Source organism: Aulostomus chinensis, chromosome 23 (assembly GCF_037954235.1).
Source record: "Aulostomus chinensis isolate RoL2024-O1b breed Wild chromosome 23, RoL_Achi_v1.0, whole genome shotgun sequence".
Classification (NCBI taxonomy): domain Eukaryota; kingdom Metazoa; phylum Chordata; class Actinopteri; order Syngnathiformes; family Aulostomidae; genus Aulostomus; species Aulostomus chinensis.
The window spans coordinates 13,042,642-13,062,982 of record NC_141342.1 but is presented as its reverse complement, the minus strand read 5'-3'; the positions used below and the strand labels follow the sequence as shown (position 1 = coordinate 13,062,982).

The 20,341-nt window shown below is 40.2% G+C and overlaps 1 protein-coding gene across 1 annotated transcript in view; it reads right to left on the bottom strand.

Moving 5' to 3' along the window:
* LOC147239653 (protocadherin-15-like) overlaps positions 1-20,341 on the bottom strand; it is a 171,626-nt gene that overhangs the window by 94,647 nt on the left and 56,638 nt on the right. Inside the window, exons 9-13 of the mRNA XM_086194725.1 lie at positions 18,625-18,795; positions 8,635-8,743; positions 6,485-6,597; positions 5,403-5,609; positions 1,154-1,288 (exon numbers count right to left, since the gene is read on the bottom strand). Of these exons, the coding sequence (XP_086050851.1) occupies positions 1,154-1,288; positions 5,403-5,609; positions 6,485-6,597; positions 8,635-8,743; positions 18,625-18,795 (735 nt within the window). The remainder of the gene's footprint in view (positions 1-1,153; positions 1,289-5,402; positions 5,610-6,484; positions 6,598-8,634; positions 8,744-18,624; positions 18,796-20,341) is intronic.

Here is a 20,341-nt window from a genome sequence, read left to right as displayed (position 1 = left end):
AACTCACAAAAAACATACTACTTAGACTTAGAAAAAAAGAAACAGTAATGTTCTGGACTCCTACTTCTTGCCATCTGTGTTGTGTTTCCTCTTCACACTCCATCTACTTGTTTCTTTCTGTCAGATTATATTCTCTAATTAAAGTCTTTTCCTCCTTTACTCCAGTCCTCAGCAACTTCTTGCCCCCTGCTCTTTCCTGCTTCTCCCTTAAACAGATAAAAAAGCATGTTTATATATCCCCCTCTTCTTCTTCTGTCTTTTTAAAGTTGAAACCCTTTCCTTTATTGTTCCTATATTTATTTATTTATTACTCTCATTCCAAGCTGTCCCTTTTGTTGCTCCGCCTCGTCTGCCGATCCAGAGAGGGATGCAGGCTCACATTTGCCTCCTGTGTGGAGTCGCTACCAGCTCCTTTTCACCTGACACTAAATGGGCTCCCATTACCCACAGAAAAGGAGGATGGAAATGCCAATATTTTGGGGAAAAACAATCTTCTAACTCCAGAAACGTTTTATGCTTACTTGTGGTTTTTGACTCGTGAAGAAGCCTTAATGCACAACTTAATGGAAAAATTGGGAGATGGAAACAAATTTGCTGATGAACACACTTGACAGCTGCTTCTTTGTTTCCAGGTATAACATGGCTGGTAGCAACAACAGACACGTGTGGACCGATAAGGAGATAGAAGTATTCCTCAGTCTCATCCATAAAAAAATATGAATAATAATATGTACATTGCCAGGGTAACAACTTGTTACTTGTTTCTAGTTTGCAACCTCCACTTCTTCTGCTTTTTATAACGGCCGGTCTAGGGTACCTTGCCCACACTGCCCAGTACTTTTTCATAACTAATGTGGTTTATCTGCTCTGACCACTTGATGGAAACTCACCTCATTCACGTTTCTTTTTTTTTCTAGGCTGGACAGGAGTTTAGTGAGGGACAGGTTACACATGAGACTCTCAAGAGGAGGAGCCGGTGTAGCGACCAGGACACATACCCTCCCCGGCCTCCCATCTGTAGACTGGAGCCAACTACTGCTGGGACACTACTCTCGTGCCTGCTCCACTTTTCACCTGGTTATGACTCTACCAGAGCCTCTCGCTCTAATGCGCACATATCATACATAACGCAAGTTGTAAAAAGGTTGAGTACCATGAATGTGTAGGAGTCTTGTGTCTCTCTGTCCAGCGGCTGCACCAGAGTCAGATATCTTCTGATTCCACTAGCAGACACAGCGAAAACATTAGTGTAGCTGTCCAATGAGAACTGGAGCTGAGGATCTCTGGTCTGTTAGAGAGAGAAAAAGATGTTTAGAAGCACACACAATACACTGGTGGGATTTTCTTTCCTCAACCTGGAATAACCTAATGTCACGGTTCCCATTTAGTCAGTTTTACACTGTGGAGCACGAACACAATGATGTTAGCAATGAAATCACCTCCAGTGGACATGGGGACACACTGGATCCTTGATGAATGGTGTGAATAATCAAAAGAAAAGATAAAGCATATTGTGCTTTTTTTTCTCTACTTCTCCCTTGTGATATTAAATAATAATATTACCATTATTATAAATTATTATATATTTAAATGAATAGGGGAATCTGAATGGAAGACTAGAGACAAATTACAAATGCTTCTATATGCAAAATAGCTCAGAGAAAACAAATTATTTGACAGGAGGAGGTGAATGAAACTCATCCCCCTGATGGTTTTACTGAAATGACTATTATCATGTGACCGCTCTCTGTAACTTATCTCATTTGGGAACAAAAAAGTAAGTCCTCCAAAGGCAGGTTCTCCAAAGGTAGAGTCTGCAGTGTTTTCCTTCAAACACAAAATATAAGCTTGTGCAAAATTAGTCTGGTTCAATCATCCCTTATGGGAGCTTTGGACACATGTAGTGGTGAATGTGTCTGCAGAGCTGCTGGTCTATAACTGTATTTTGTTGTTTTTGTTTAATCAGGACTTTTCTGAGTGAAGAATATTGTGGAAACCCCCCATCAATGACAGAGGGGGCTGGGTGTGGATGAAACACAGCAACTTGGCAAAATTTGTTCCTTGGGAAAATGTTAGGTGTGAGGCAAAAGGGCAAGTGCATAAAACTTGTCCCAGAATGAGACTGAATCTCAGATTAGCTTTCACCAGCACAGAGCACTGAAGGAGATCCTGGAGGTGAAGAGTGATGTGGAGCTGGCCTGCTTTCTGCTGGATAGGTGGTGGTTTACTTTTGCCAGCTAGCATTTAGCCTGTGCAAGCTAGCGTTTTGCTTGTGCTAATAGGCATTTAGCTTGTCCTAGCCGGCATTTAGGATTTTCTCGCTAGTGTTAAGTGTACATTAGCCAACAGTTAGGTTGAGATTGCGTGGCGGGGGGGTGTAATAGTTCTGGTTGATACAGGGGGAGGGGGCCCAATTTGAATGAATGTTGTATTTACAACCGGCAAAAAACCATGCAAAAGACTCGAGCTTTAAGATAAGCTGCGTAAAGTATGGCTATACTTAGGGTAAGTCTCTGGGAAGTGAATGTAAGTTTATGTAATATCCAGAGTGTAATACTCCATGATGGAGAGTCAATCCTCATCTGAGTCCTCCTCTGACATTACACACATACACACATAGTCGTGTGTGTGTGTGTGTGTGTGTGTGTGACAGAGAGAGAGAGACAGAGAGAGAGACTGCTCTCATTGCGGATAAGGCTGGCTCAGCAGGGTGGAGGGTTGATAATATTGTCGATGTAGCCAGTGTGGATATTGGGTCATAAATAAACACACACATATATGTGTACACACACACACACACACACACACACACACACACACACACACACACACACACACACAGTTAAGCACATGCACAAACACTTACAGTCACATACACGCATAAATAAAAGTGATGGGTGGCACATAAAAGCAATTAGGACTAATCATCATTGTTGCTATTTCATGCAGGAGGAAAAACCAGGGTTAGCATTATTTAAAATAACTCAACATATATCAATTTTCACAAGGATCCACAGAGACACTCACAAAGCTAAATCGCTGCTCTGGAGGTCTTTCAGAAAGCAAAGAGCCTCACAGCTTGTTTTGTCCAAAAGCATTTGCTAGATCTTGAGAAGAAAAAAAAAACAAAAAAGCTCTTTGGAATGTGTCTGTGATAACAATGTGGCAACAATGTACATTCCTACATTATCACTGAGTAGCAATTTAAGAGGGAAATGGTTTTACTATCCAAATTCACGAGGAAATTGGATAGGACATTCAACACACACACACACACACACACACACACACACACACACACACACACATCACAGCAACGATAAAGCTGAGATTCAACAGGACATGGAGGACAGAAATGGACACTAGAGTTGGTTTTTGTGCAGTAGCGCCTGTTAGAACATGCCACTAGGTTTGATTATATGGTGATGCAACTGTATCTTCAATTGCTTTGCTTGAATCTCTTTACACAGTTGAGACCTACTGCACGTTGAAATGAGCATGCAAGCGCTTTGTAATTTAAGTATATTGGAGCACACTGATTGTCGATTTGTCTAATTAGTTTGCTTTTCTAATTATTTGTATTTTTGCTTGACCAAGCAAATAAGCTAAATGCCAATCAGGGTTAGGTTTGAACTAAAGACAAAAAAATCTTCTACTTACAATGCTAGTTATTATCAGCTTCACACTGCAATGAATGATGTTTAATGTCTTTTTTTACCCCCCGTGAAATGCAGCATAGCATCAGTCTTGAGATGACAAATATATTTAGCCATCAAACGTATATTCAAATCCGTTCTACATGGATTTTGTTTGTTTTTTTAGAGCTAATGTAACCTGAAAATGCGACGGGGTGTCTTAAAGCTCCGAACACCGTGGAGTTATCAGCGAAGCCATGTGTTGTGTTTGACGGTGGAAGAATTCTTTTGTTCATGAACAGTTTTGTCTGTCTGCCAGAGCTTGTGAAGATCTGCTAATGTCTCCAGCAGCTATGTGTAAGGGGAAGGGGGGAGCGCTGGAGTGTTCCAGTTTTTATTCCTGACACAGCAACTGCTACTATGGGCTCAAACTATGATATATACTCCTAATTATTGGCGATGCATCACTGTTGGGAAGGTTTTAGTTTTTTCTTTTATTTATTTATTTATTTCTTCCAACTTGCTCTAGAGCTAATTTCAAGCTAATTAAGTGCGAAACTGAAAATTCAGTCATTAACTACTCGCTGTCAAGCCTATAGAAGGTTGGGTTAAGTTCATTAGTCCAATAAATACTGTGTGAGTTTCACAGGAAAAGGTTTTGCATTGATCTCTCAAACCATTGAAGCAAATGGAAACCAAGATTGAAACGTAACACAAAAACCATAACATGACCCCATAGTGCTGGTCTGAAGTAATTTAAGTGTTCTGGGGCAGTGACATGCTCACTTATTTAGAAGACGTCACTGATGCCATGTTTTGAGCCTCACTGTTCACTATAGCTCCCAGCCACGATGCCGTGTTTTGAGTGAAGCTTTGGAGAATACTTCAACATCTTTCCCTCTCCACCTGCTTTTTATGGACTATTCAAACTTCAACCTGACCTTCCATCGCCATGACGGTGAGTAGATGAGTGAATTTTCATTTTGGGGTGAGGCATCCCTTTAAGGCCCAGGGAGAAACTAACTCAAGCTTTTGAAGCACTCAGCAAAAGGAGGGAAAGACAAAGCAGATGAACTCAGATGATACCTACAGGCATCTCATTGGGTGTAAGCTAAAAAAGAAACAGGTGAAAGTTTACATATGAAATTGTCTAAATATGAAAGTAAACATGACAAATTAAAATGCGCCAATGTGTAAAACACCCGTAATGATGAATATACCTAAGCCATGAGAAACCGCAACCTGACATTTTGACCCGACTGACACCAGATTTTAAATGTGGCCGGTATTACAGAGCTGTACTACTCAATCCATTAGAGCAGAGTGTTCTCTGACCTCTGACTAGCTCCGAAGCTAGAAATGGAAGCTTCATTTTCCTGGAAAGGGCATCAGGTGCAAACATGCTTATTAGCTTCATAGAGTGACAACCCAGTCCAAATGCAACTTCACAGCAAATAGGTCAGTTTACAAATGGAAAGTAAAAATGGAAGTAAAAAAGGTTGGCCTTGGACCCAGCCATAATGAAACCAGACAGAAAACAATTACTATTTAATGCACAGGTAGTGTTGATCAGGCATATGCACGGCTTATTCTCTGCATGACAATGAGAAAACACATATGCACATACATCAGGTCTAAATTGGGTCTCAAAAGAAGTTCTGACATTTTTGTGATTGATCACTTTGCTAATCAGAGACGTCAAAACATCCCAGTTAATCATCTCATTCTGTCCTTAACCATCGAAAGCTCTGTATATTTCATCCTCACCTCCTCCACATCATTGTCCAGAGCTACGATTGCCAAAGGTGCAGATAAGCTGGTATCGGCTGCTACGGTTGTTCCCACTGGTGATCCTTCACTGACATAGCCATGGTAACTGGTTTCCAGGAAGTAGGGTGCCTGGTTGTTTTCATCCAGAACTTCAATTTGAAGGTTGGCAAAAGCAGGCAGGGGGTGACCATTGTCCTGCTCTGCCTAAAGGGTAGAGAAGAGCATAATGGTGTTTGTGCCTTAGTCCTGGCCGTCACATCACCTTCTGTATTCTAGCTGTTCAATCTAGAGTTAATAATCTAGGGAGGACTCATTAGAGCTGCAATATAATCTGATGTATAATATCATTAGGCCTATTTCAACTAAATATATCACATATCACAATTTCTTGCATACACATTAATCACAAGTAGCAAGTTATTGTTTGTCATTTAGTTTCCCACTTGTTGCTGAAGCAATTTCCCCTTAAGTACTATAATTTTATCTTTTAAAAAAGGGAAATCGGGGGCAAATCTGTTTAAAAGAGATAGCTCTCTTTGCTTGTTTGTGAATTAGGCAGTTGGGATTAAATAAACAAATCTTGTGCGGCAGAGCTTTAAGCACAAAGAGATGGCCACTATCTCAACCGTGACAGAGGAATCCAGCTAGTTAACAAAGAAAAAAACTTTAATGAAATCTGCTGTTGTGTAATTGCTGTTTTAGTAGTCCTGCAAATGCCGGCCTATATTTTTTCTGTTTTAGACAATAACAGCTGTATTTTCGCCAAAGTGCAACTGCCACCGTGTCGTAAACAGTCTAGAGTTAAGCATCTGAAGCACACACATACTGTACATACATCACTTCGACTGGATTTACACATTATTACACTCATTAATCTATATAATATATTACACTGATTTAACTGGGCTTCGGTTTGGTGTTTGCCCTCAAACTTGACTAAAGTTTGACTATGTGAGTATTAAAAGCAGTAATAATAATAAAAAAAAGCACTCCAGTGCTATATGAGGTTGCTTTGCTGTTCAAAATAAGAAACGTGCAGGAATCAAGTAAAACCTGCTCGCAGCTCTAATGTCTCTCACCTTAATAACCAGATCAAATCTGCGGAACAATTCTCTATCGATGGGCTTAAGTAGAAGGAGCTCCGCTGTGGTTCTGTTCAAGTTAAAATATTCTGCATACGACTCCGGTTTGCCTGAGAGAGAGAGAGAGAGAGAGAGAGAGAGAGAGAGAGGGAGAGAGAGAGAAGCACAGACATCAAGTCACAAACAGTACAAAATATACAAAAATTGAACCTGTGTCTGTGTAAGAGGGAGAGACATCAGTAATTGGTTCAAAAATCAATACATGTTTTTCTGGTGGATGTCTAGAGGGAGAGTATAAAAGCGAGAACAGGAGACAGAGAGAAAAAGAGAGTGAGAGGGAGAGAGAGAGAGAGAGACAGAGGAGAGAAGCTTGTCTAATGCTCCCAGTTTTCTCATCTCAGCTCTCCACAGGTGGGGCTTCACACACATACCTATATATGCTACGGAATGCTGCATTGATCTGCAGGGAAATCAAGTTCTTTCGAAGAGAAGGACAGAGACATGCATAGCCAGACTCCTCAAGTGTGCATTTCTGTTGCATCTTTATAGCACTTATTTGATTTGCTCCAATCGAGGGATATCGTATTCCAAGTTCACCCTCCCCTCATGTGTAGGGTGCTATTATATTCCCATTTCCCTCTTAAGGTGCATCCTTGAGTCTAAGAATCAAGGCCTCAGAGAATCAGTTCTCCCGTGCCTTCACAATACGTCAATCACTTCAGCTGATGCGCATCCAGGGTGACATCCATATATTGTCTGATGAAAGAAGGATAATAACACTGCCTAAATAATGACGCAGCTTCAAATGACCATCAACAGCTTGTTGCATTTGTTGTTGTTGTTTTTTTGCATTAATTTGCTCACATTCAAATCATTCAATCTAAGTGAAGCTGAAACACATTTTTTTCTGCATGTGTGACTCTGTGTCTCATAATCCCCACTCAGATGGGGATTAGTTTCAAAGGGGGAGCGTGGGAAATGCAATCGAGTGGAAGTCAAGCATGTCTGTAAATTTATATCAGCCAGACACATTCGCAGCAGTAAGAGTAAAGTTTTGTTATGACTCTGCAGTTTAAAGGTTCAAACAAAATCAAGATGGCTTGCAGTGACGGTGCACTTCTCCTGTCAGAGTAAGTAATGGTCATTTAAAGTGATAAGAACAAAATACAGACAATTCCTTTGCAATCATATTTAGATCCGAGTACTTCCCTTCTACCAATAATTAAAAGACGAACGGCAGGGCTGTTCAACTATATTGTTTGGGGGGCCATGCAGTCACAATGCTAAGTGACTGGGGGCCAGACATTTCCCTGAGCTATTATTCTCTTTACTTGTTTTCACTCAACACAATGCACCTTTACATCTCCAGAGCTACTTAACTGTAAAAGGTTCGAGGTCATAAATTAAATCACAACAGAGGAATGAACACCTATTCTATATCCTATAGTCCTATTGCTAAATTTCATTTACTGTCCAACGACAAGCAGATACAGCGACTAAAGTAAACACATTTGAAATAAATTAATTATAGAATAAATGTCAGAAATTAGACGTATAATTTGGCCAATTCTGACATTTATTATCCAGCTAATTCACAGCCTTTATTTTCCTGGAATGAAAGCTCCTCAAGATTACGCTCCCTTCAAAGAGTTGTTAAGACGTCACCTGCAGCACGAGTTTGTAGAAGATGATCTGGTTTACATTGTGTGAGTGCTCTGTTGGATTTATTGCATCAAGAACCACTGTTATTCACATGATTCTTCAGGTTTGTCTTGTAAGTGAGCTGGATCTTAAGGAGCCGTTCAATTGTATTTTCAAGCAGAACTGATGAGCGGCCTGGTGGGCATTGATTGGCAGGCCGAAGTAAGTCCACGCACCACCAGTTTAATAGACATGGACTATCGGAACATAAATAAGAAGAATTTGACCTAAACGTCTTGTGCATGTGGCTGTTCAGGGTGACACTGATTTGGGTTGTCTCTATTTGTAACCATCTTTGAGTCAACAGCAGACTTTGGGATTCTGTTTATGTTTTCTGCATAAAAATGTAGAACCAATCAATATATTGTTGTTATTCTTACATTGTTAGTTCATGATCTCAACTGTAACAATCCTACTGTATAACACCAGAAATGCCTCCAACCCACCAATGAGGATGGAGTATAGAATCCCAGGCCTGTCAGAGGGAGGTTGTATGTTTCTGTCTTGATCCACAGCCTGTATGGGTGGTGTTACATTGAGGGGGCTCACTTTATTCTGCAGAAAAACAAACAAACAAATAAAAGCATTACTGGACTTGAACAGTATTGCAAATAATCATCACATTCCAACATTAAAAACACTTGTACAGGGGGAAAAATAACAGACAAAATAACTGAAAGACCACAATGGCAGGAAAAGATTTTACGACATGAAAAATGGCATGAGATTAAGAGTGAAAACAAATAAGAAAAATCACACAAACAAACAAAACAAAGCAAGAACATGTCAACTTTCTACTCATTAACATCGGGTTTTAATCCCTAATCTGTAAACATTCAGTTATTCTATGATGTAAACATGCTGTTAAAAAAAGTCAGAGTTCCTGAGAAAGGGCTGGAGAATATGAACCTCGCTACCTGGTACATATGCAGAATACTATCCTGAAAACCAGGGTTTCCAAAGTGAGGGTTGGGACTCCCTTTGAGGTCACAAAGCACAAATGATGGTTTGCAAAAATCAAATAAAATTTGTTTTGTTAGAAATCCCCTATTTTAACCATAGTTTTTGAAGATTAAAACTGGAATTCAATTTGTAACTACATTTGAATTCACATGAGTTTGGAAAGACTTCTATATGTGTATGTGTGTGTGTGTGTGGGTTTGTGTGTGTTCATGCATGCGTGCCACATTTGCACACTTTACCCCTAAGGATAATGGGGCTTGCATGTGCAGCTTAAACACACACATACACAGCAATTAAAAACACAACCCCAGTAACATTGCAGCATTTGATAAAATATATATTACTGTAGTGTAATTTAAAAGACACACACACACACTGTGTAAGTGTGGATGTGTGTATTCAGTGAAATGGCTGGGTCATAACGATGACTTATAATGGTACACTGTGATGAGATTGCTGTAATTTGAAGATCTCCAATGGAAGAAATATGATAAAATCTACAACCACTAAAGCTGTAAAACGTCAAGCTAAGCACACCAACAGGACAGCTCATATTTCCAAATGCGCATGAATGTATCTCAACTACACACCTAACTAGATAGATACACATCGTGTACAGTATATACACCAGTTATGATACGTTACTTTGGCAGCGCACCTGTCGACAAGCAGTTAAAATATACAAGCCATCCTAGAGCTATATCTCCTGTTGCCTGTCATCCAGAGAGGAAGGGAGGGAGACACTGGCAGAGAGGAAGTTATGGCGTGTAATGAAGTGAGGTAAAAGAGGGTGTAAATATAGGGGAGAGAAATGATTCTGCCAGGAGTTGAGGGTAAACAGTATGCGCGGAGAAATGTAAATGCAGCAAAGTAGAAAGAGAGAGCGAGTCAGATGAAGGCAGCCTTGTCACAGCAAAGGCAGAGACACCAATATTACAATTTTGGTGCATCACTTCAATAGGGATGAAAAACAAACAAAATAGATCATATGCAAGTTGAAAGATCTGCAAGTGACAGTGAACAGTGAATAAAATGTCCTAGAGGGTTTATAGAGTTTTCAGAATCGAAACTAATGATTCCTGATGTGGGATTAGGTGTGATTGGAATAATAAGGAGAGTTTTGCTTGCCTAAAAAGAACTGAAAGCCTATTTTGAGAAATCAGCAGTTCTGGTCCAGACCCAAACACGGTCCTATCTGGACCTACATCAATGACTAATAAATTATGAAGAATTATTACATTTAGACAGAGTCTTTGCAGAACTGGTTTATCACCAAGTCTTTCCATTTCAGGCAGTAAACGCTGGTCCTGGGGCCGCTGACAGAAAACACAAAAAAAAGAAGGAAAAATGCTACACAAAAGAAGGATAAACGATACACAAAAGTGCACTGTCACATGTTGCAACTCCAAGTCCGTTCCTCCATCTCGAGTTGTTGATTAGACGGTAAAACTACAACTATCTTGGTCGGAATATTTGCTGACTACACCAGAAGCCTCTAAAGCTTGCCCATCTATAGGGCTTGAGCTAGTGTGGCTAACACTGTCAGACTGTTCCATTAGTTGCTGTTCTCTGCAATGAAGCTAATGGACATGTGAAATATTCCAGTGTTATTCACATTACTGAAGTGCATTGTAGAGATGTAAACATCGCAATTGCATTATGAGGTCCTACCAGAGCTTTTGCAGCATTCTGTGGCAAGTGCCGGAGTCAAACTGGTTCATGACGCACAGTCCGGTTCTAGCAAACGCTTCAAATGCTGCACAAAGCAGTATTTTTTTTTAAACTATTATCAAGAAAAAGTATAAAATGTTCCACAACTCCAATGCGTCACAAATATTTTCTATCAAAAATTCTGGAAGGAACTTAAGGATGTAACGTGTGCAAGCGTCTGGTCCCACTTTCATCTGTGGTGTGTCAACAGGAATAGGATGCAATATTCCACAAGAAACACATCCATCAATATGTCATCTTTTATAAAATAATGCCAACCTCAAGTTATTCCACTCCGTATAAAAGTAGTTACTGGCAGCATTTTAAAATGAAGCAATATATGAATTACTGTGTTGGGTAAGAACGGTAGTCTTTGGGACGACGAAGTGTTAATGCACTGAAACCACAGTGTGACTGGAATCAGTCTCAGGCAGTTTTCAATAAAACATGCTGCAAGAACACATTCTTAAAAGGAAAATCTACCCACCTAGATCCACCTAACCAACTGGTATAGTTACGTGATAAGTAATAAGCTCTTCCCTACTGCTTTAATGTTAACATTTCCACCAAAAGGAGCGATTTCCTCACTCCTATTTTGACATCCCTTCTTCAGAAACCCGCTCCACCATCATCGAAAGCCTGGATGGTTGTTAATCATATAAGCATCTGCTCTTCTTGAACAGTACTTTAATCTGCTTTGCGCTTTACTTTGAGCTTTGTACCAAAAGTCTGGCTTTAAAATTGGGATTTTTTTTTTTAAATCAGCTTCACTGAATATAAAGTACATCTCTGTGTACTGTATTAAAGAAATATACTTCAGCCTCATGAGGCTTTGATCAATCGTGTTCCTTTTTGATTCCTTCAGAGGACAACCTTTCACATTGTACACATCATTATCTGTAATATTAGATGGTAACTGAGAGGAGTCAGGCAAGCAAATGCGACAGCTTTAGCAACAACTACAATGTGAGCAGGACAGAGACACCACCACAGATGTAGTGGGAAAACGATCTCTTATATATATACTGGGGAACTAATGAGAAAATGAGCAACAGCTGTGGAGGCAGGTGGTTGATCCCAGGAGCAGCAAGCATATCAACAGAGAAGAAAAAAAACAAAACAGCCTAAAACCCTCAAGGGCATCTATTGGTCAGGTTTGTCAACTACTAAATTCTACATGACGAAAATGTGCAACACAAATGCATAAAAACATAACAGATGGTCATTTCTATAATGGAGGAGTGTTCCGTGTAGTTGTAGCTTTGATGCTGCGGGGATCTTTGTGTAACTTGTAGGTGATTAAGTTGACAAAATAAAATCTAAATGATTACTCGGGTCTAGGGTGAGTTGTTTACTGTACTGTTCAATAATATAGTTTTCCCTCTGAGCTATGAATTTCGAAGTTGAAGAGGCATTTTTGATGTGTGAACATGGTCTGACAGCCTCAGCACAAATGACAGGCACATCGTGTGTTAGAGAGAGAGACAGAGAGACAGAGAGAGAGAAAGAGTTATGTTGGCTCTCAGGCTCTGGGGTTGTCACATCTCATTAGCCTGATTAGGACTCAAAACTATTATAGTGCTTTCTCACCCCAACTTTCTTTACACCCCAGCAACAGCAGCTCTTTGCAGTGATATTTCCTTTTTTTTCTCATGTTCACACTTTTTAATCACATAGAGCTGTGTACCTTTTCCTTACATGTTTTTGTCTAGCCTCCGCTATTCCCCATTAGTAGTTTGAGGACCTTTATTCACTGTATATGGAGTTCATCCAAGCAGAATGTATCGCAGTCACACTGCATGGCTTCAAAGTCTTAATCAATCAAGCAGCGACCCTGAGAGAGACAGCTGCTTTGAATAGAGAGGTTTGTTCAGCCAGACCTAATGGCAGGGATCATGCTTTTGGCATAAACATGCATTAATGCCAGTTTCAGTCCTGCTTTACAACATCTGTAGCCACAGTTTCTAAAATTCTGTGAGCAGCGAAACAACCTATTGCTGTTTAAAAAAAAAAAAAAAAAAAAAGGTCAGGCAGTAATTGGTCTTTTTCCACCGTTCTGTGAACAACCGTGATGTGATTTTATGCTACACACGCCGTGAGTCTCCAAATCAGCAGCGCAAAGTGAAAGGAGTTGGTTGCCTCGGTGAGACTCCTGTCGCTTGCAGCTCTTCATCTAAAAACTCCATGTGGCTTGTTCCATTAATCCCTGCGATATTTCACACGATGCTGCTGTCAAAAAATAAAGAAGAAGTTTAAAATGGCCACTGTGACTTATTGCAGATGCTTTTGTGATGAACGCTAGCATTTAATGCTAATGGCCATCTCTTGTTTGCCAGTTAAAAGTTTTAAATGTGAAGTTACAGGAGTGGAATGTTTTTCACTTTGATTAATACCCATTTAATACGGCACATTTTCTGTAAATGTCACCACAGACATTTAGATGTTTGAGTCCACAATAACTTAAAATGCAAGGGCTTTCATCTATGGGCTATAAGCTCAACCACAATTATTACCTCAGTCCATTTAGAAGAATGTTAGAGGCAAATCTTTGAGATTACTTTAAAGGTCCTGTGAATAAAGAAGCCCATTTTCCTTGTTTTAATCCTGTGTACCTACTTTATCTTTTGATATATGATTAATATTTGTCAGAAAAATGGCTTTTCCTGTAAAAGCATTTGAAAAGTTTGATGAATCATCCTACACTAGATTTGCATCCAATGAAAATATTCTTTGATTTTTATTGACTCTTCCTCAGTGGAGCCACTGCAACCCCAAAAGACTCACATTGCAAAAACGGCTGTAAAATGGCAGATAAAATGTTGTAGCGTCAAACACAACCACCACAAAAATGAGTCTTTCAGTCTAACAATTTGATAAGTTTGGTTCGATAACATTTGGAAAGTCTAGTGTAGTGAGTAAATACATTTCATTGGTAATGGAGTTTATTTACATTCAAGTTAGCAAGACGGCTAACCAGATACGCCATACCTTCAAACTGTTGTGGCTTTAAAACTGTTTTTTTTTGGGGGGGGGGGGGGGGGGTTCGCATCACACCATCGCGGTGAATTTGCAATAACTATTTGTTCTGGTTTGTACTAACAAATAAGCTTTTATCCACATTTGTGAACCTGAAGCGGCCACCTCAGCCGGTCTGTGGTTTGTATGCTCTATCAATGTGGAGGGAGTTAGTTCATTTAGCATGTTCTGCTAATGTAAACGACAATCATTATCAAATGAAGTTCCCCCTTTGAAACTGGTAAATAGGCAAAAACCAACAGCCACGGTTTTCCTGCCATTTCACTGGTAGCTTCTGGTCCTTTTGCCATCTCTATGTTCTTAATTTGAAACGCACGTTAGCGTAATGCTGGTCATGCTAATTCCCAAGGGATTTTTTTTTTTAAAAAGCTTCGTTTACAACATTGGCTGTAGTCATGTAAACTCACAGTTCCAGGAGAGAAAAACCCACAGCACACTTTGAAGGGAACTAGTTATAATAGCTTACAGTCATCCAGACGGAACCAGAATGATTGCTGCTGTGATAGTGTCAAGAGACATAAACGAATATGTCACAGGTAGCAGCCTGTTAAAAACGACTCTCCCTATATGTGTAGGTTTTTAAAAAAAATTTAATTTCCTCTTCAAAACTCATTTTTCTATTCGTCATTTTTTTTTAGTCTGTAGTCTCAAAATGATTTTCCTACATTGAAAAATAAGTCTTCACTACAGGAGTAATAAGACCAGTGCAGCCTTTGTCACGAATTCATGCTCGCTCACTGCCACGGTTTATCGGCTGTCTTTGAAAAGGTCATTTTAAATATATATGCTTCATTCAATCGCAAGGGGATGGGTATAACAATTAATACTTGTAATATTAGTTTAATTACAGGATTACAAAAGCATTTTGAGTGGTGACTACAAAAGTACAGTCCATTAACGTATTATATGTATCTACATGAAGGACAGGTTTGAGAATAGACAACACTTTATCAAACCTCTGTGTTCCACAGCTCTTTTACACCTAACATCACACAGAATAAAAAAAAAAAAATCTAAGTACATGACAAAAATAGACCGCAGTAATGATTTATATTATATGATTCTTCATGACGGTAAAGATAATTCAGGAAAAAAGTAATTCTTCATTGTGCAATCCTTTTACACAGCGTAGCTAAACAAGAACAAGTAAAACTAGCACTATTGTCAGTGTTCAAGAGAAAACAATTATTGATTTTTGTGCTTGTAATGATAGTAGTGCCCGAACATTTAGCTCTGTGAGAAGGCATGAGATAAAAAGGAGATTGCCCATTGTGAGGTGATTTGTCTGAGAAGGTGAAAAGCATAAAGAATCAGTCTAAATCCATGTTGCGTCACAGAGGGAAGGAATTATAAAGTCTGATGGCCGCTGGCAGGAATTACCATCCATGTCGCTCAGTGGAAGCCTGTTGCTGAAGGTGCTCTTGAATGTGCCCTTTGTGGAGGGGGTGGGGGGTGCGTGTGTGTTGTTGAGGTTTGTTTTCCCTCAAATATTAACTACTGCTGCTGCTGTTACACCTGGTTCACATTAAGAAGTTCATCCCAATATTCAACTGACACATCTCAGATATCCAGCAGGCAAAGTATCAGCAATGAACTACGACTGGAGAGAGTCTTTGACCTGTCCATGATTAGGGGGGATGATGAGGGGGTGACGGGGCAGGTACAGATACAGAGAGGTGGGCAGCATCATTATTCAATGTATGGGACTGGTAGACAACAGATACTGTACAGCAATACCTCTGCAGAAATGACACCAGCAGTATGACGGTTAGCTTGACTCAGAACCAAATAACAGCAGCATGGCGTGACTGAAACACAACAGCGTTGGCGTTGAGTGAGCTGTTCCTCAGTTCCAGCTGTCCATTTTATACAGACTTGGATTTAGTGCTGCGACGTCCTCTTATACAGACGGGGAGGCGTAACAGAGCCACAATATTCCTGACTTGAAGAGACTGTACAAAAGGGGCTTTTGGCTGAACTCGCCTCGTCCTCTCTCACAATTGTAGCCAGCGATTCTCCTCATGCGACACTTGTGTAGTTATTACAGCTTTTATTCTATCCCTCCTCCTCCTGGAGCCATCATCGCCTTCTCTCATATTTGATGGACATTTTTTAGTTCCTACTTGTCCTCAGCACTGTAGTCCCTCTTCTTGTCATTAAGAAGGACTTTGTCCCTTGTAATCTGGAATTTGTTATTCAGGAAATACGATGCAGAATCGACAGTGACAATTTGGTTGACAGTTGTTGTGATCTGGTCTGTCATGTGAGGGAAGTTTGTGGACCTTTTTGCATACAGTGGGTACAGGATATTATTGTCTCTGGCTGGATAGATAAAACTGGGTGAAGTCGATGGTGGAGAAGATTAGGAGGAAGTGTTGCTCTACTGAGACCGACAGCTGTCACATGGGCAGACAGCAAATCATAACAGTGTTGGAGGATTCCCTTGGCAAATAATAGAAATGTAGCCCTTCTGCTAAAAGTTTCTTGTCCTGACTGCAGACTTTTTTCACAATAAAATCCCCCAAAATGACACTATCTGTTGACATGAGAGCAGAAAGCCCCCTCCCTCCTCCCTCTTTTTTATTCATAGTATTTTCCCTCGGTCTCCACTATTTGGTCATCTGTCTTGTGTGTCAGTGACCTCAGCTTTCCCATAATGATGTTCATTAAACTGGAATATGGTGCTTGTGTTCACAGTCACCGTGAAAGAAGTTCCTCCCAAGGGTAAACAAAGGGAGACTGCGCTGTGAATAAACACTCATATGAGCAGAAATGTTATGAAAACTTCAGAAACTGTCTCATAATAACCAATTTAGGTCAACTTTACTGCAATGAGACGCAAGGCAACCTCAGTTTGCCTGATTGATCCCATTTTTTGTTTGGTGATAGAGAAAAGATTATCAATAATTTCTGTGAAAGTGTAGCATCATAAATACTGAAATGAATGACTCAGCGTGAGTCATCAGCCGTCAGCAAAATGACACGTGAAAAGCAATCTTGGTTTTTAATGGAACGTGTTTTCACTCGCCACTTAAGATTTTAAAACCCCACAAGTACTTTCCCACTGCATTGTCTGGCGTCTCTTGTTCTTTCTCGATGTTTGACCCCACCTCCACTCCTGCTTTCACTACCTCTCTATCATAAACCCTGTCCTTGTCGGCGTACACTTGCTCCTTCTCAAAACCATGCGTTGTAAAGTTGATTTACTCCCATTGTCCTTAATGTGTCTCTCTTGGCTGGGAGTAAATGTATAAGCGTGTGTTGATGCGTGTGTGTGTGTGTGTGTGTGTGTGTGTGCAAGCATGAGCAAAGAAAAGAGAAAAAGAGGTTTTTGAACTTCACTCGATATGTGTTTGTGTGGCAAAGATGTTCGTAGAGACCACAAGATGAAGCAGTGACAGCAGCACATGTGCAGTTGGACATGACTACATCACACACTGTGGTGTGTGCGTGTTTGTGTGATGCTTGCACAGTTAGTGTGTCAATATCAGGAGTGAGTGACTGAGTGTGTATGTGTGTGTGTGTGGTGGGGTGGGGGTTACACAATGAATGCTCTGCTGACTTGTCAAAGTTGAGGATTTTGCCTGCAGCAACTCTGTCACATTTACAAAGTGGTATTATATGTTGCTCTGGATAACAGCATGGGTTACATGCTCAAGGAACAAGTGCAAAATGGGCAGCTGTGTAAGCATAAATCCTCACCACAGTGATGCAGACACACTCCCAAATAACAGTAATACAGACTTTCAGTAGAAATCAGACATACTGTAATCAGGATCATCTTGGACTTGAAGAATCATTGAGTACGCAAACTTTCTCCTCAGTCACAGAGCTTTCCAAATAATTACGATAAATTGGAGCTCTTCCATTAAGTCCTATGAAGCTGTAGCAAGCCTGTTTTGAAACAATTTGAACTCAGTAGTCTTTAACGTGCGACCACATCCTTTATCTTAAAGTGGTTTAGTCACTCAGGACTATTCCTCTACTAGAAAACACTCTGACAGCGCATGCTATCTCCACTAAGGGGATCTTTTCTGGCCCTGGCACTGCTGTGTCCTGGCACCCGTGCCTAAGACCAGGTGTGAGGGATGTGGGGGTGAAACCTGAGCAGACTCACTCAGTGGAGCACACATCATTTCCAACAGTACATCCACTAGGCAGCACCAGAGAACACACACATTGTCACAGCGTCATTTTGATGTAAAGCGAATAATGCGTGTCACAGTAAGCTTCCTGTAACCACTAGGTGGCGCTATGACAACAGATTTGTGTTCTATGAAGAAATAACATGATCCGTCGTCTCAGCACAATACCATTTAACTCACACTCATCACCAAGTTCATAATGAGGTTCGGACCTAGTTTGAGATGGATCTGATCAACCTCCTAGTGGGACCACACCAGATTCATTTCCACAAGCCACCAGGTGGCGCCATGACTGATATTTCCCTAAATGTGATGGATTCCTCCCCTCTACCAAATTTGTTGAGAATGGGCTTCATAGTTTTTGCATAACCCCGCAGACAGACAGACAGACAAGCGCCATAGAAACCATGACCTCCTTGGTGGAGGTAACAGCAGCGTAACACTGACAAGACGAGCATTTGCACCCACACACGTTGCACAGCAGTGATGCCTTAAGTTAACACAGCCAGATAGAAACACTCTGTCTTCATCACACTCACACTAAATAGTAGACCTTTTTTATACCTGCACTGTTACACTTACTGGCTCTGTCAGCTCCAGGACATTAGCTCGGTACGTGATGGGTCGACAGTCACGGGTGTTTCCCACTAGTGTGCACGGTAGAAACATGGGGCCCAAGTCATCACCATCCAGTACATCAACCGTTAGTGTTGTGGTAGCTGTACGCCGCTCACTAGGGTAGGGGGCTCGATCCTAGACGAAGAAAGACAGAAATTTACCTCGTTTTTGAATAATACTGCATTTTAAATCTTATTGGGATTGGAATAGAAAAGTGTCTAGAGCATAGTCCTGCTGAATATTTCTTGAAAATCAAATCAACAAAGCTCCAGAGAGCAGGCTGGTTTCTACGTGACTAACTACCTTCATGTCTACTCCAGCCTCCCTGAGCAAGAGCAGCTGATCAGCCTTCTAATGCAGTACATACTGGTTCAGTACAGGACATCCTGAGCGAGACACTCCTCTTGCTCCTTCACCAATATGTGATAAATAAAAAGTTACAGAGATTTAGCAACATCTTGACATCTTGTTCAAGTGAGAACACAACAACCATGAAACCCACGCAGTCTCATCTCACATCACATTTTAATGCTCCCAGCTCAACAGTTTCTCACACCCTACGTATTGGCACCCATAAATCTTGGACTTCGCAGCAGACGATGCTGGGTTAGAGTCAGGCTCTCATTTGCATCTCTTAACAAATGCGAATACATCTTAACATATTTTAGCATACAATTTATAATAATAATAGTAACAAAAACAATCAGGCCTGCCATCGTAACTATTTATGATTTATTATGACTAAACAGTTTTGAAAAGGGTAGAACCTTTCAGAAATACATGGCAGGTTAAAAAAAAAAGGTACAAATAAAAATGAGTATCCAAACTATTAGAATACACCTTAGGATGCTTAGATTTTGATATCATATTGCAAATGTCAATTACTATGATTTCACATGAGGTTTTGCTGCTACTGGCATTAAAACTCTAAGTTCACTATTACACACGACCACAAGCCTCTCATTTCACTAATTATCTGTTTAGAATAATACATCTTAAATATTGGAGCCCTTCAATTAAAAAGTATTTTCCGAAACAGGGTATTTAAAACTAGCACTTCTATAATACAGGAGAGAAAGGTGATCTTGAGTCATCGGATTTTATTCAGAGAAAAAAACTTGAGAAATAATTGGAGTGAAAATGTTCTCAAGGTTCTGAAACCATCTACCCCCCCCCCCCCAAAAAATCTGACCTTCATGCCTACAAAATTAAAAATCAGAGTGTAATGACACACTGACTCGGTTTTTATACCTTGGGAGACCTTCAGGATACCTGAGATGGTTTTCAGGGTTGTAATCATAAAAATATTAATGCAAAGAGCTTCGAGGAAACATTATGCCCTGGACTGACTGGATGAGTGTTTTCTGTTCCAAAAAAAAAGAAAGAAAAAGGGGGGAAAAAAAGAAAGAGTGTTTAATCACGTTTTTGTTAGCACTTTAAAAAAAAAAACTGCCCGTTATCCCTGGGGATTTTTTTGCATACGAGCAAACATCTTGTTTTACTTTTATTTAATTGTGAATAAATAACAATATCATAGTCTTTGTACTGTGAGCAACTGCTGCAAGAGAAAGAAACTTGTCGGATGTATGCTGAATTCTACCTAATAATATCTTTAAAAGTTTCGATTGGAATTTCTTCCAATTCGGGCTTGTTTTTTTCCTCCTTTCTAAGTACTAATACA